This window comes from Trachinotus anak, unplaced genomic scaffold (genome assembly GCF_046630095.1).
Source record: "Trachinotus anak isolate AG129_WGS33_773 ecotype Australia unplaced genomic scaffold, CSIRO_AGI_Tana_v1 ptg000028l, whole genome shotgun sequence".
Taxonomy (NCBI): domain Eukaryota; kingdom Metazoa; phylum Chordata; class Actinopteri; order Carangiformes; family Carangidae; genus Trachinotus; species Trachinotus anak.
In genome coordinates, this window is record NW_027273879.1 from 2910452 (window position 1) to 2924184 (window position 13733).

Here is a 13733-nt window from a genome sequence, read left to right on the forward strand (position 1 = left end):
ACATCTCCAATTAAAAAATAAATAAAAATATATAGACACTACGCAATGACATACTATTATATTTATTATTATATTATTTATATTGAATTTCCCCTTGGGGATGAATCAAGTATATCTATGTGTTATATTATAATTCCCTATATTATTATCTTTTTATGTTTGTGCTCTGTATTTTATGTAATTTGTGTTTTGCAATATTAAAAACAAAAAAAATTATAAATCCTTAAATATATATTTACAATAGTAAAACCTAGTTAATAATTACAATTATTTTCCTATTTTTAGTTGTCATTAGTATCCCTCCACTTCTGTTCTGTAGTTGGGATAATGTGTTTTCTCCATAATGATACAGACAAAAAAAAATTAAAAACAAAATATAAATTATATTAAACCGTGAGGATTAATATAGTTTATATTCAAAAGTATTAAATATAGAATAATTGAGTTCAATTTGTTAGTAAACATGTATATAATTTATATATCATTTTATGGTGACGCAAAGTCATACATTCAAAATTTTACTAAAAGTAGATGACCATCAAAATATACCTTAAAGTGCGTACATAAGTCGCAAGGCCCATGTCAGAATAAACACTGGTGGAAAGCAACAAATTATGTTTTCTCAAGTAGTTTTGATGCATTTGTACTTTGAGTATTTCCATTTTCTGTTACTTTATGCTTCTACTCCAATACATTTCAAGTACTTTGCGAATTCAGACTGATAATATGAAATATAATCAAATAATTATATAAGATTAGAAGAACACAGATCAGTGTGTTGCATCAACAATTTATAACTGTAAAATAGCATTAAATGGCATGTAAAAGTAAGATAAGTACTTCAATATTGTATTTAAATACAGTATTTAAATAAATTCAAATTAGTAACGTTCCTCCACCCAACTTTGACGTCAGAGGAATGAAAGGCGGATTAAATGTAACTATAAATATGAGCTCCCTCTGCACTTGTTGAAGTCAATTCCCCCACAGATACCCCCACCATCCAAAAACCAAAACACACAGCAACTTTTCTTCAGAATTTTGGTGTTTATTTGTAAAATTAAGACCTTAAAATAAAAACAGACAAACCGGTCAAATACTTATGGTAGATGTGCCAAGACACACGCTCTGCATTCACTCCAGCAGGTCGACCCTGAAAGAACAATGAATATATTAAACATTAACATTTACACACCAGCAACAAGCTCTTTATTATGAAGTCGAATGCCAAAACCCTCATTTAGAAGTTCATGAGTAATCTTCCCCAAACATATGAATGGGTCAGATGGGTAGTGATTGATATAATCATTGGGATGGCCACTCACTTTACTACATTATTAACAGAACTGCAATACATACCTGCAGTAAGATCCACAAAGCTCATTCCACTGGAGCCCTTTTCTTCAGTTGGCCTGTAAAGAAAAAAAAAGATGCATTTAGATTTATAGATTTTAACTATGAGCATTTGTCTTTTACCTTTACAATTACATACAATTATAAAACATAGATAGCTAGATAAGATTTCTACACGGGTTAGGATTATACGATGTAAGACGAATTAAAGAGGTGGTGTTCAAACTTCAGAAAATACCTTGAGTCGTGTTCTGTTGATTGTTAATCTTGATCAGTATGCGATCTTTTTTAAATACATGGCATTTTTAACGGGAGTCTGGTGGATGGCTGAACTCGCTCACTAGAACATGCTAACTTTTTTAGACCATGTGGTCTGGCGGTGGCGGGCTGACCACATGAGGCGGCTTGAATCTGCTGTCTACAACACATCGACCCCAGAAACGACAGCAATAAACGGGTTAAATTACAACACACTCACCTCATTAACTTACACCGTCCAACGTGTAGATAATACACTTTCTAACGCTTTTGAACGATACCTCCTTTCAAAGTCATGCTCAAAACAGAGGAGTTATCTTGCTAGCTTGCTCCCACACCGACTGGATGTTTATATATAAAACGTAAAAACGCTTGTAAGTAAAATTTCACTGATCATATTAACACTTTACTCATCTGCAACCACACTAGTCTCCACCTAACTTCTTCTTCTACTACTTCCTCTTCTTCTTCGTCTCTGTCGTTTTCGTCTTCTTCTTCTTCTTCGGTCAAGTATTTAACGTCCGGTAATTACATGTAATACCGCCACCTAGTCGGCTGGAGTGTGGATAGGAGACTGCAAGGGAAGGATGGACAGTTTCCAATTTCTTATTTCACAGATGAAAAAAAAACGTTTTTTTGGTTTTTTTTTACGCAAAGTCAAGAAGGATTTTTTTTTTTTTTTTTTTTTGGTGGTGGTGGTGGTTTTTCTTTCTTCCCAGAAACAAACAAACAAAAATCACTGGCTTGGGGTTTGCTTTTACAGATGGAAAAAAAATTGAAAAATGAAAAATTATGTAATTTATCCGACTATAGAGCCAAAAATGTACAATTTTCAATCCATAATTAAACCAGGGTTTTTATAAAACCATTTTTTTACCCATACAAGACATCATAAAAAAATAACAATGAATGCTAGAACGGCAGTAAGCAGTGGGTGATGCAAATGAGTATTACAACCATACATTTGCATAACATCCCTGATCGTAACTTATCTACTAACTGTTCTGGGTGATGACTGTAATTTGAATGTCGACGCAAGTGATTCTCAAATGAACAAACAATGCTGCAACAGAACACACAGTTTTAATTGATTTAATTGAAACAGCAGAATTTCAGATTGAGTTTATTTTTTATTATTTTTTTTAGAGAATTTAGAGAATGAAGAGCTTGAGTCCTGCCTCAGATCCAGGTTACCTCCTGATGGCCTCCGTCCCTTCCAGAGCAGGAACCAGTGGAACAGGACATGAGTCAGGACTAAAGATATTCATCGACATGATGCGACGCTGGGGGAGGATGCACAGGTGGTGCTACTATGTGTCAGGTGAGTTTTTTTTAAGAGGAGACAATGCAGAGGTGATGTAAATGTTCTGGGGTAAAATGTGTGTCTTCCACTTCGGCCCAACAGATGATGAGATGATCAGCCTCGATGTTTGAAATGGTCCATTTCATGTCTGCCTTTGTCGGTGACCAGCTGCTCCATGAAAATCACAACCAACACTTTTGCTGCTTCATGCTGACCTGAAAAGAGCAGGTTTGTTTTATGCGTTTTACCTCCCCATCTTAAGTCACATTAAAAAAGTTATGATTGACTCCTCCAGCTCTGAAATGTGTTCGTCTGCTCATCAGAGCAGCCTCGGACGGATCAGGTGACAGTAATTTGCTCTTTGTTCTTGTCAGGAACAACACTTTACAAGTTATTCTTCAATTCATGGTGTTTTTAATGTACAGTAAGCATGTGACTAATAAAACAGAAAACAGCACCAGAAGAAATGTGTACCTCTGTCAATCTAGCCAACTATTCTGAGCAGTGTGTGTGTGTGTGTGTGTGTGTGTGTGTGTGTGTGTGTGTGTGTATGTACTTCTATCTTTGTGAGGACCTGGTTGAGTTATAGGCCTTACAGAGTGAGGAAATTTTGGCAAAGTCAGGACATTTCAGCCGGTTCTCATTTTCTGACACACCTTCAAAGGGCTGTCTGAGGGTTAGGACATGGTGTTAGGGTTCAGATTAGGTTTGGGTCAGGGTTCGGGTAAGGGTTGAGGTAAGGGGATAGTGTTAGTGATTGTCCTCACAAAGACAGAAGTTCAGAGTGTGTGTTTGTGTGTGTGTGTGTGTGTGTGAGCATAATGCATTACGTGTTTGCATTCATCTGACAACTGTGTTTAGGATAAAACCTAAGATTGCCTCTACTCATTTTCATTGATAGAATTTAGCCTAGCCATGGTTATTGATCAATAGTTTGACGCACTAGAAGCCACACAATATTAGCGCTCACAATTATTACAAATACTTGTCAAAATAAATATCAAAAGATACATGTTCTGTTTGTCTACTGTTTGTAAGCACAAATGTACTGATTACATACAAATTACAGGCATTCTTTTCAAAAACCTCAAAATGGGAAAGAAATGAAAGAAAAACTGAATAAAAATGGAAGAACAAAAGTGTGGAGAACACAGATTTGATAGGGAAAATAAAGTGTAGAGAGGTTTAAATTCCCGTTCAGCACTATCTTGTTCAGTAATTTCTGTCCGTCAGAACCAGGTGAACGAGTGTGCCAACAGTTTTGAAGGCAGATCCTTCAGAGGCAGATTGCTCTGTCCATTTGTCCTTCAGTTAGTAGGTGAACAGTGCAAACAACTGTTCTGTCTTTATTATTCCAGCTGGCTCCGGCAGGGGAATCTGTCTGCTTTCAGGCCATTGTTCCGCCTTTTGATGAAGGAGACAACCTGTTTCCCTGCAGGAGAGAAACCCCGGGGGTCCGAGACAGCGTTTGAGTAATCCATCCCTCTCAGCCCCCACAGCCGGGGCCGGTTAGAGAGTGCTTGGCCTAGCAGTTGATGGAGGCACAGTCTGCTTTGGCTTTCCCCGCCGAACTGATTATCCTCATGAGGCAGTGTCCGAACTCCTCCAGGATCATCCTCTCTGCTTCGGCCTGAGGCTGATGAGTCTGTTCTGCCTTTTTGGCCTGCTCCAGCAGACACTCGCATGTCGCTTCAAGCACCTCCTTTGTTACAAATGTATACGGCAGCCTGCAGGGGAAACCAAAACAAGGCCTTAGAAAGATAATACTGTCACTAGAGTGGGGCTGACCCTAAACGATGATGACTTTAAATCATCAGCTGAGAACCCCTCGAGTCGACTGCACTCAGCTCTGGGTCTGACGGCTGGCAGGAGCAGGACGTGCTCCGTGGTGCGCTGTGATTTTATAACTATGACCATGATGGAGATATTATGTTTCTAAATGTGATATTTTCACACATCAGATGATGAACAAAGGCTTTAAAAAGTGAGTTTTGTAGCTAAAACCTAAGACTCCTGTAAGCTGTTACAGGTGGGGGTGTGGGTTGGCTGCTCTGCAGGTGGACTAGACTGTAACTGGGCAGAGGCTGAGGATAATATATTTCTCATAATTGTAAGTAGGGGGTATTAAAGAAAAATGTTGGTAATAATGTTTATTTATTTATAAAACAAAATCAATAGATCAATAGATAAGAAAAAGCATGAACCACGAGACACATTAAAATACTGAAGTCAACCCATGTCCTTTCCTCCTAGTCAATACTAAAGATCCTGACTCAGGTACAGCTCTACACCTGGCTGACATGAAATCAAACCTCCTTTTTCAAACTGATTATGGTCAGCATTTTTGTTTTTGGCCTTCTTCTTCCCACATTTCCTTCCTCAGCCACTTCTCTCTTCTGTACTTCAGTCACTTCGCTGACTGCACGACATAGCCCTGTGTCATTTAATGATGCCCATAGCACACATCTGACACACCACACAGACAGAGGTTTGATGAAACTGCTGCTTTTCTGGAGGGTTAAAGTTTGTCAGCCTGCAGCCAGTAGGTGGGATTTTACCCAGAAAACAACGGGCGTGGTTATCGTGATAAGCATCGCGCGCTGTCTGCTGCAACACCTTAAGCTAATTGCTTGTGTCCCACCAAAACAAATCTTTGTGTTGCCTGGTCTCCTCTCTCTCCAGGCCAAACAAAGGTAAAGTTAGCTCCCTTTACTGTAGCTCAGTTAAACAGTAACAATCAACATGAATGAGTTGCCCAGGCTAAAATTTAAAATTAATTTTTTTGTGTGTGTGGCCTGGGCTGTACGACAATTAGCATAACTGTTCATTTTGATTTCATGATGTCTGATATCATTCAACACAAACAAACACAGTCACAGATGCACACACATAAGATGTAAGTGTCACTGTACCTCCCGCCTCCACTTGAAATAACGGGTGTCGTCCGCATGAGCAGGTCTGAGATCTGTGAGGACAGCTTGGTCTTAGCTGCCGTCTGCTGCTGCACTCTGACTTCTGCTGCATCGGCCAAGTGCATCAGCGTCTTCCTCTCCGGGCTCTCCTCAAAGTTCTTGCAGCCGATGCATTTACAAATGGACGAGCACATGATCTTTGCCTTCACGTTGAAAACCGAGGAAAGAGACGAATGTGAGCCACAGTCAACTTAGTCAGAACGAGGTGAGAAAGGCAAAATAAAGTTACATTTAACTGCTCGTGCAAACAGTGCAGTGATGGAAAACCCACCTCGTAGCACTCGCAGTAGTTCTTCAGGCAGCCTGAGCGTTTGCAGTTGCAGCCTTTGCTGTGTCGACGGTCTGACTCTCCCTCTTTGCCTTTACCAATTTTAGGTTTGAAGGCCTCTGGATTCCGGTCCAGACACGTCTGTGAAAACACGTTTTCACCTTAATTGATCTGCCTGACACAAAGCAACTCCAACTCCACGCAGAACTTCCTCCTTACCTTTATAGCTTTGAGACGTTCTGTTTCATGTTCCAGGTTATTGAAGCAGTTATTGCAGTTACAATTATTGCAGAACTCTCCATTTGCAAAGCAGTCACAGTATCTAGAAGAAGAAAACAGTGCTCTACTTCATAAAACTGCCGGAATAAGACTGTGAGTTAGCAGCCTATATCTTACTGCTCATCATCTGTGAGATTTCTTTTGCCAGTAGTTAATAGAGTGTTATGAATTTGGCTGCAACTAGTGATTACTTGCATTATTGGTTTGTGTATTAATATTTTTTTGGGAGGTAAAAATCAATCTTTGGTTCACAAGAGGTCAGAAATAAAGTAAAAAATGCATATCACAATTTCCCTAAACCCAAGCTGGACTACTCTAATTGCTTGTCACTCAGGCTGATATCAGAAAAGATACCAAGTTACACATACATTAAGAAGGTCAAGCTTCATATAAACTCTTTTGTCAAACAAATGCAACACAAGAGTCTGAATGACCCGTCGTACTTACAGTTTGAGACACTGTGACTTGGTGCAGTTGCATGGTTTCCTTGGTCTTGAGGTTGTTTCTGCTGTCGACAAGCTGTGAGCCAGTTAAAGATATTGTTTCAGTTAAAATGAAATCATAGCACATTTAACCAATCCTAGTCTTAATCATAAAATATTTTAAATAATTTACTTTGTGGTTAAAGTCAGTCAGTGTCAATTTGGTACTTTTATTAAGTTTTGTTTCACTGGTTTAATTATATTTTTAGCTTTTATTTTCTAGTCTGAATAACACTGTTTTAAATAGAAGGTAAATTATTTAATTGGTCTGTCCACACAATAGATAAGAAAATTAATGTCCCCTCTTACCCATTGAGTGGCAATCTGGCCTGAGTCTGGATACCAGTTGGCGCAGGGAAACCAGAGCTGCTGGCGAGGGTCACGAATGGCGACTGCTGGAGCTACAGGAGAGCAGAGAACACAACAGAGAAGGCTCAACACATGTATATCTTAGGAGTAGTGTTTCCATTTACTTTATATAAATGATCTCTCCATGTATCTACAAAACAACACCACTCACCTGTGTTACATATTGTGCTGGCACGACCGCGTAGCCCACGTTCCCGCCTCCGGGAGCTGGTGCCAGGACGGTGCCTGGAGGGAGGTTGGTGAAGTTGGGCTGGATCTGGGGTAGTGGAGTTGCAGGCATGATCAGGCGTTGCTGGGTCTGAGTGGTGGTTACTACTTGTGCTGCTGATGTCAAGGGCTTAGGTGCCACCTACAGGGAACACACTCCATGAATGACGCTTTGCACAGAAAGCTCTGGATGAACATTAACAGCATGTTCAGAAAACCAAAGGTACCTGTTTCATGGTCTGTGCTGGGACGATAGGGACCGACATCCTCACTGCTCCTGTACTGACCACCATAGGTTTAGCTGTGGGATATTTATCATCATGAGTTACCACAGAGGAGCTTCCACATGTGTCTTTGCTATACAACATAAAAGTGCCGCCTGGGTTTGTTACCAGAGAAACTATGCAGAGGTGTGTTCATAAGTCACCTGTCTGTATGGAGCTGGTGCTGGGACCGCTGGGCTGTCCTGTGCTGCTCGCTGTGGTCGCCGTGACGAGGCGGACGTAGTGAAACCTGCTTCCTGGCACCTGAATCTGCTGCACGTTCGGCTGGGTGGCCAGAGGGATGATGGTCTTGAACTGGGAGCCACTGACTCCTCCCACAGCCACAGACTGCACTGGTTTAATATTCTGAAGATGTTCCAATAAAAAGAGAGACATCTTTAAAACCTTTTACCTCTAACTGTTCTCATGTAGGCAAAAAGTTTTTGCTGCTGGTCATAAAACAACAACTAATCCTGGCTTAGTGAGTTCTGCCTCCTCCACATATAAGTACAGAGTGGAAAGTACAGCAGAACAACCAGTCACTTGCAAAGAACGAAAGTCCTGCACGTCAAATTGTTCCAAGCTGTCTGTTAATAAGGAAGGTGAAGAACATTTGCAGTGAAAGGAGGAACCTGATATAGAACAATACTTTGGAGAAGTTAGATTATAAATTAGAATATACATTGCACAATTTATCATCATCAAGGTTTGCAAGGTAAATTCGACGCACTGTGTGCTGTTGTTTCTACATTAGATGTGACTGTGGCTTCAGTAATGCAGCAGCACTAGAAGCTGTCTACTAAACAAAGAAATGTCTGCACATGTTTCACTGCTGATTCAGAGCAACTCGTCTGTTTGGTCCAGAGTCTGTGTGCCCAAACTCCTGCTGACAATAAACTGTCCTACCTGTGCCGTGGTTTGGCTGGTGGCCACCTTGACCGGAGACGCAGACGTGGACTGTTGGACTGTGAGGATCTGCTGGCCGAGTGCTACATTGACAGGCAGCGCTACTGACTTCTGAGAGGTGTTGGAGGTCGGGGAAGCCACAGAAACCACAGTTACCTGGTCGAGACGAGAAGAACGCAGCATGATCACCACATCAAACACCAAACAGATCTGATGCCTCATCAATATTCTCAATTGTTTGTTGATATGTGTGAGACAGACGTGTGGAAAAATATGTGTGAGAAAAACACACATCAACTTACAACCTGCTCAGATGTGGTTGTTGTGATGCATGAATACAGGGGTCTCTTGATTTATGAAACACGGGTGAATAGAGTAACATTAAAGACTGCTGTATTGCACTGACATAGCTTACAGATGCTTTTACAGTAGTGGAGGAGTGTTCAGGTTATTAATGACACCTGTGCTTTTCCTCTTGTGATTAGCTAAAATTCTTAAACTTGACCACTTGAAAACCGCAGTGGTGGGAATTTTAGGCACTTGCAACTTGATTATATTCAATTAAGGTCCAACAACAACACAGAAAAAAAAATGTTATTGAGAAAACTCGAAATAATGTGTAACATTTACCTTGCTGGGACTCTTAAGCGGTGAAATAGCGATCTTTTTCCCAGGGATGCTCTGTATACTAGTGTTGTGGGGTTCAGACAGAGCAATAGTCCTCGGAGTCATCACTGGGGAATTCTGTGTCAAGACTCGTCCTGTGATGCAAGATTTAAGAAAAAGATGGCTGAGTTACATCAGAAACAGAAGCCAGGAGAAAAGCTGACATTTCACAACTTAATTATAGGTATAAGTTATTAAATAAACTTACCAGCGATAACAGGAGGAACTGGTGTCTGAGGACTTAGGCCTTTGCTGTTGACAGTTTTTGTGATGATGAACTTGATGGGTGCAGCTGAGGATGCTGGTGTTTTCTTAGCAATCTGTGGAGATAAATGTGTATTCTAGTCACACACTCACAACATAATGCCAGTATTTGAAATGTGCGTTTTATTTTTTATTTCTATTATTTAAACCTTTCCTTTAACTTCAGTAGAATTCTTGATGAAAGTTAAATTACTGCCACTGACTTTTTCTTGTTTGTTTCAATAACCTCAGCTCTGGGTGTTTGTTTATACCACATACAGCCAAGCTAATACTAGATTTTTGCAGCCAATACTGAAATTGAACACATGATCTGTCAGCTGATAATAAAAAATAAAAAAACATAAAAATGTATTATTATGTATTATTATGAACACCACTGAGTAGGATATTTTACAGTGTAAAAACTAACTTGTAAGAGCTCTCCGATAGACAAACTATGTGATAGTGACACCTTCTAACAGAGTTGAAACAATTAGTCAGCCAGCCGGAAAGCTAATTCAGCAAAGCTTCATGTGTCCTGCACAGCTGACACAATACAATCATACGTTCGACAATCATCTGTTCTCAAGTGATGCTGAACATTGAAATCCAGGCTTACAATGTCATATTTTCATTACTGCTAAAATCACCAACCATAATTTTGTTTAACATTCATATGTGGCAAGTTATAAAACACCTACAATATTAATTTGCCAAATTATATCAACATCCATTCTCTTAAATATTGCACAATAACAGAAAACACTCAACGTTACCTGTACGGCCTTCAGCTGCTGGGCCTGTAATGTGGTCACCTGGTTGCTAGCACTGCCCATCACGGGCTTCAGCTCCGACCTCCCACCAATAGTCACCACTTTAAACTGTGGAGCCTGAGCTTTGGTGTCTCCTGAAGCCTGTGAAACGCCAGGCTTGCTGCCTGTGTGGGGTAACTGCAGCACTATAGGTTGCCCCGACTTTCCTATTGCTGTAACCAAGAGTTTTTGTCCCTCCTGCTTGATGACCTGGGGAGAAGTTCCTGCAGACTTCGCTGCTTCGGTGGCCTGAGATGATGCCACCTTGTTGAGAATGATCTGGTGGTTTGCAGGAGAGATGGTGAACGGAGCTGTGAGCTTCTGTAACCCACTTGTAGAGAGACTTGTCCCAGTCACACTGTCTGTGGTTTTGGTAGTGGCTGTGGAAGTAGCCAGGGCTGGTTTGAGGGTGAGGAGGGGTGATGATGAACTGGAAATTGAGATGGGAATCTGACTTCCTGAGCTGATGATGAGTGTAGAGTCTGTGGCCGTGGAGGTGGTCAAAGCCTGAGTGGCTTCCGTTGCAGCGCCATCTGAACACAGGCTCACATTTTCTGAAGCCATGGGCGTATCCGTTTCCATTGGGACTGATGTGTCGTCACTGGGCTCTGACTCGACTGTGGCGGCGTCAGGTTGGGAGTGAGGGACATCTTCTATGGCCTCTGTATCCATGATCTCATCAGGAAGGAGGCTGTTGAGCTCTGGTGACACCACATCCATGGTTGCAAAGTCTCAGCTCTCTGTTAGTCCTGAAAGAGCAACGAAATCATTTTCATCAACACTAAGTTGAACACATATAAACTGCAGGTGAATGATCAGGAATCAGGAAAAGAAATATGATCATATTTTAAATATTTCTGGATTTTGCCACACAAATTATACACTAAAAATAAACATTATATATATTACATTATTAAACATTATACAGTCAATGACCACATTATTAGATACACCTGTGCAGTCTATTGCAATTCAGTACAACAGCTCAGCCATAATTTCCTCCTTTAAAAACTTTTGGTGACATTGTTGGAAATGTGTAAATTCAATGACATTTTTATGTATAATATACTACTTACTACTGAGGTCACTGTTATTTATGCTCTTTGCACAGAAATGTTAAAGATATGCTTTGACACATATCCACATTCTGTAGTTTGTCCCTTAGAGAGTACTACCAAGTTTATTTTTCAACTTCAAAACATCCTGCTTGGTACATTTCATTTGTGAGGGAAAAAAAAATAAACTTTTATTCATTTATATCATTTATCAGCTAATATTTACACCCATAATAATAATAATATATCAGTCAGGCCCTGTGCTGAAACATGTAATTTAATTAATGCTTCTATGAGAGTGTCAAAAAACCTGAACAATACAGGCATCACAAAAGTAGACTTAATGGCAGAACAGTTGTAATGGATTGAATTAAACTGTAGAGGTGCACCTCATAAAAGCAGCCAAAGCGAATATCTCCGTCAAAAATCAGAGAATATGTTGATTATTTCACACACGTTTGATGCATTTGACAGCAACGAACAAGATTTACTTTACTTTATTCGTCTTAGATATATTGTTTTATATGATTAATAAATTCGCATGCTTGGACATTAATGCAGTCTCCTTGCAAAAGGCTTTGCAGGAAAAATAAACAATCAAGCAAGGCAATGAAAGCTAACGAGTTCACCGTATTCACAGCAAAGATTCCCGGTTTGATATCTTTACATTAGTTTTCAGTAATCACGTCAGATTTAATCAATACAGGGGGGTGAGTGAGTCACGTCCGAGTTCCTGTTGTTTTGACAGAAGCTGACAGCTGATGCTGGGTTATCTAGGCCGCACCGATCATCTCAGGCGGATCTTTGTCCTGCTGCACTCTACTCAACATTAATCCACCGAAACGCACATATGAACCCACCACACACACACACACACACACACACACACACACACACACACACACACACACACACACACACACACACACACACACACACACACACAGCTAACTGCTCACATTGTTTTCACGTCCTCAGCTGAAAGCGTCCAACAGACACTTTGTTGGGCTGCATTCATTCATGCAAAAAAAAAAAATAAACCAGCCCCACCAGCGACCCTGCATTGGGTAAAGAGTGGGGAAAAGCGACGAGCTGCTTGCTGTCTGCGTTACTATTTCAGGCCGGGGTTGGATTTCGAAAGATCCGCCATTTTTACCTCGTCATCAGCTCAGTTAGCTCCCTGGCTAACACTGAGCTATAAAGGAAGAGGTGCTGCATTTTACTGTAATTTACATTAAGCCAAAACACTTACCCGCAAAAGAGAGCAGTTACATGAGAGCTGAAGATAATAGCTGCTGGTAACAGTGAGCTACTAGCAGGTAACAAACTCTGACAACCTAAACAATGCTAGCTTTCAATAATTCCTCCCTGTCACTTCAGCTGTCCACCCTGCTCATAACATTTCATGCAACATTTAATACAACTGCACCTTTAGATTTACCTAGCGACACGTATAACCTGTGTTTTGGGGTCTATTGTTCAAGTTGGCGTGGCCTAACCAGTTAAAATGACATATTTTCATTAGTAAACGTCGTCTAAGTCTAATGTTTGATGCAGATAAGATACGAGACTCGTTTCTAAAGCAGAAAACCGACAGATATATGAACATGATCGGGGCTGAGTGCCACGGAGAAAGCTAACAGCGAAGGGAACTACTGACCTGAGACTGTTTGTGGTGTAAATTTTGACAGCACACACACACAAACACACACACACACGGAGCAGTTATCGAACAGAAGTCCCATCAAAACAACTGTCAGTGTTCGGCTAACTTAGCTTTTACTTTTCATTTGCACTACGCAGACAGTTCACCATCTGTTATTCTGTTAGTACACACCAAACTTTGCCTCAGCACACAGACACTGCAGGCGATCGGCCACAGGGAATATCCTGGCCCCTCAGCTCTTCATTTGTGTACTCCTAGCTTCTCATCATTATCATCATCATCATCATCATCATGAGCCCCATCAAGCCAAGAGCCCAGCGGGCAGGACAACTGTACTAGCAAACTTGCTGAGCTTGCTAACCCGAGCTAGCTAGCTACAACATTATACCTCAACATTTAAACACATTCTTAAGTGTGCGGCTTTCTTCTGAATACAGTGCGGCGGGCTCCGGAGTGGGACGGCAGACAGTCTTGCTTACCAGAGATTTTTATGCTGGGCGACGTTTCCAGTTAAAACGAGGAAAGGAAAAGGCGATTGTTCAAAATACCGCGCCGAGCGCCATTCCTCCCTGACATTTCACAGGCCGGCCACGCCCTCCAAGCGCTACGTCACCCCTACGTAATATTTAAA

General features: G+C 40.8%; 1 protein-coding gene across 3 annotated transcripts; it reads right to left on the reverse strand.

Annotated features, from left to right (window-relative positions):
- Positions 1 to 3305: 3305 nt before the first annotated feature.
- On the reverse strand, positions 3306 to 13724 carry lin54 (lin-54 DREAM MuvB core complex component). 3 transcript variants are annotated; one of them, XM_071466440.1, is made up of 14 exons: positions 13582 to 13724; positions 10346 to 11130; positions 9535 to 9646; positions 9291 to 9421; positions 8661 to 8816; positions 7919 to 8120; positions 7719 to 7792; positions 7436 to 7633; positions 7225 to 7316; positions 6881 to 6952; positions 6374 to 6476; positions 6158 to 6295; positions 5827 to 6029; positions 3306 to 4641 (listed from the first exon to the last, which is right to left on the reverse strand). In XM_071466440.1, the coding sequence occupies exons 2-14, from the start codon at positions 11099 to 11101 to the stop codon at positions 4440 to 4442; spliced, it is 2439 nt and encodes an 812-aa protein (XP_071322541.1). In that variant the 5' UTR covers positions 11102 to 11130; positions 13582 to 13724; the 3' UTR covers positions 3306 to 4439. The 3 variants fall into 3 exon arrangements, with proteins under 3 accessions (XP_071322541.1, XP_071322544.1, XP_071322542.1); XM_071466443.1 differs by having other exon boundaries at positions 10346 to 11121; positions 13582 to 13709; XM_071466441.1 differs by lacking the exon at positions 13582 to 13724 and adding an exon at positions 13274 to 13552.
- Between the last annotated feature and the right edge of the window lie 9 nt (positions 13725 to 13733).

What these genes read in the sequence shown, in the direction of transcription:
- lin54 (XM_071466440.1), bottom strand. Translation starts at nt 11,101, where the DNA reads ATGGATGTGGTGTCACCAGAGCTCAACAGCCTCCTTCCTGATGAGATC. An exon ending in CACCAGCTCCATACAGACAG is followed by an intron (nt 7,793 to 7,918) that starts GTGACTTATGAA and finishes AATATCCCACAG; the next exon opens with CTAAACCTATGGTGGTCAGT. An exon ending in ACTACTGCGAGTGCTACGAG is followed by an intron (nt 6,030 to 6,157) that starts GTGGGTTTTCCA and finishes TTCAACGTGAAG; the next exon opens with GCAAAGATCATGTGCTCGTC.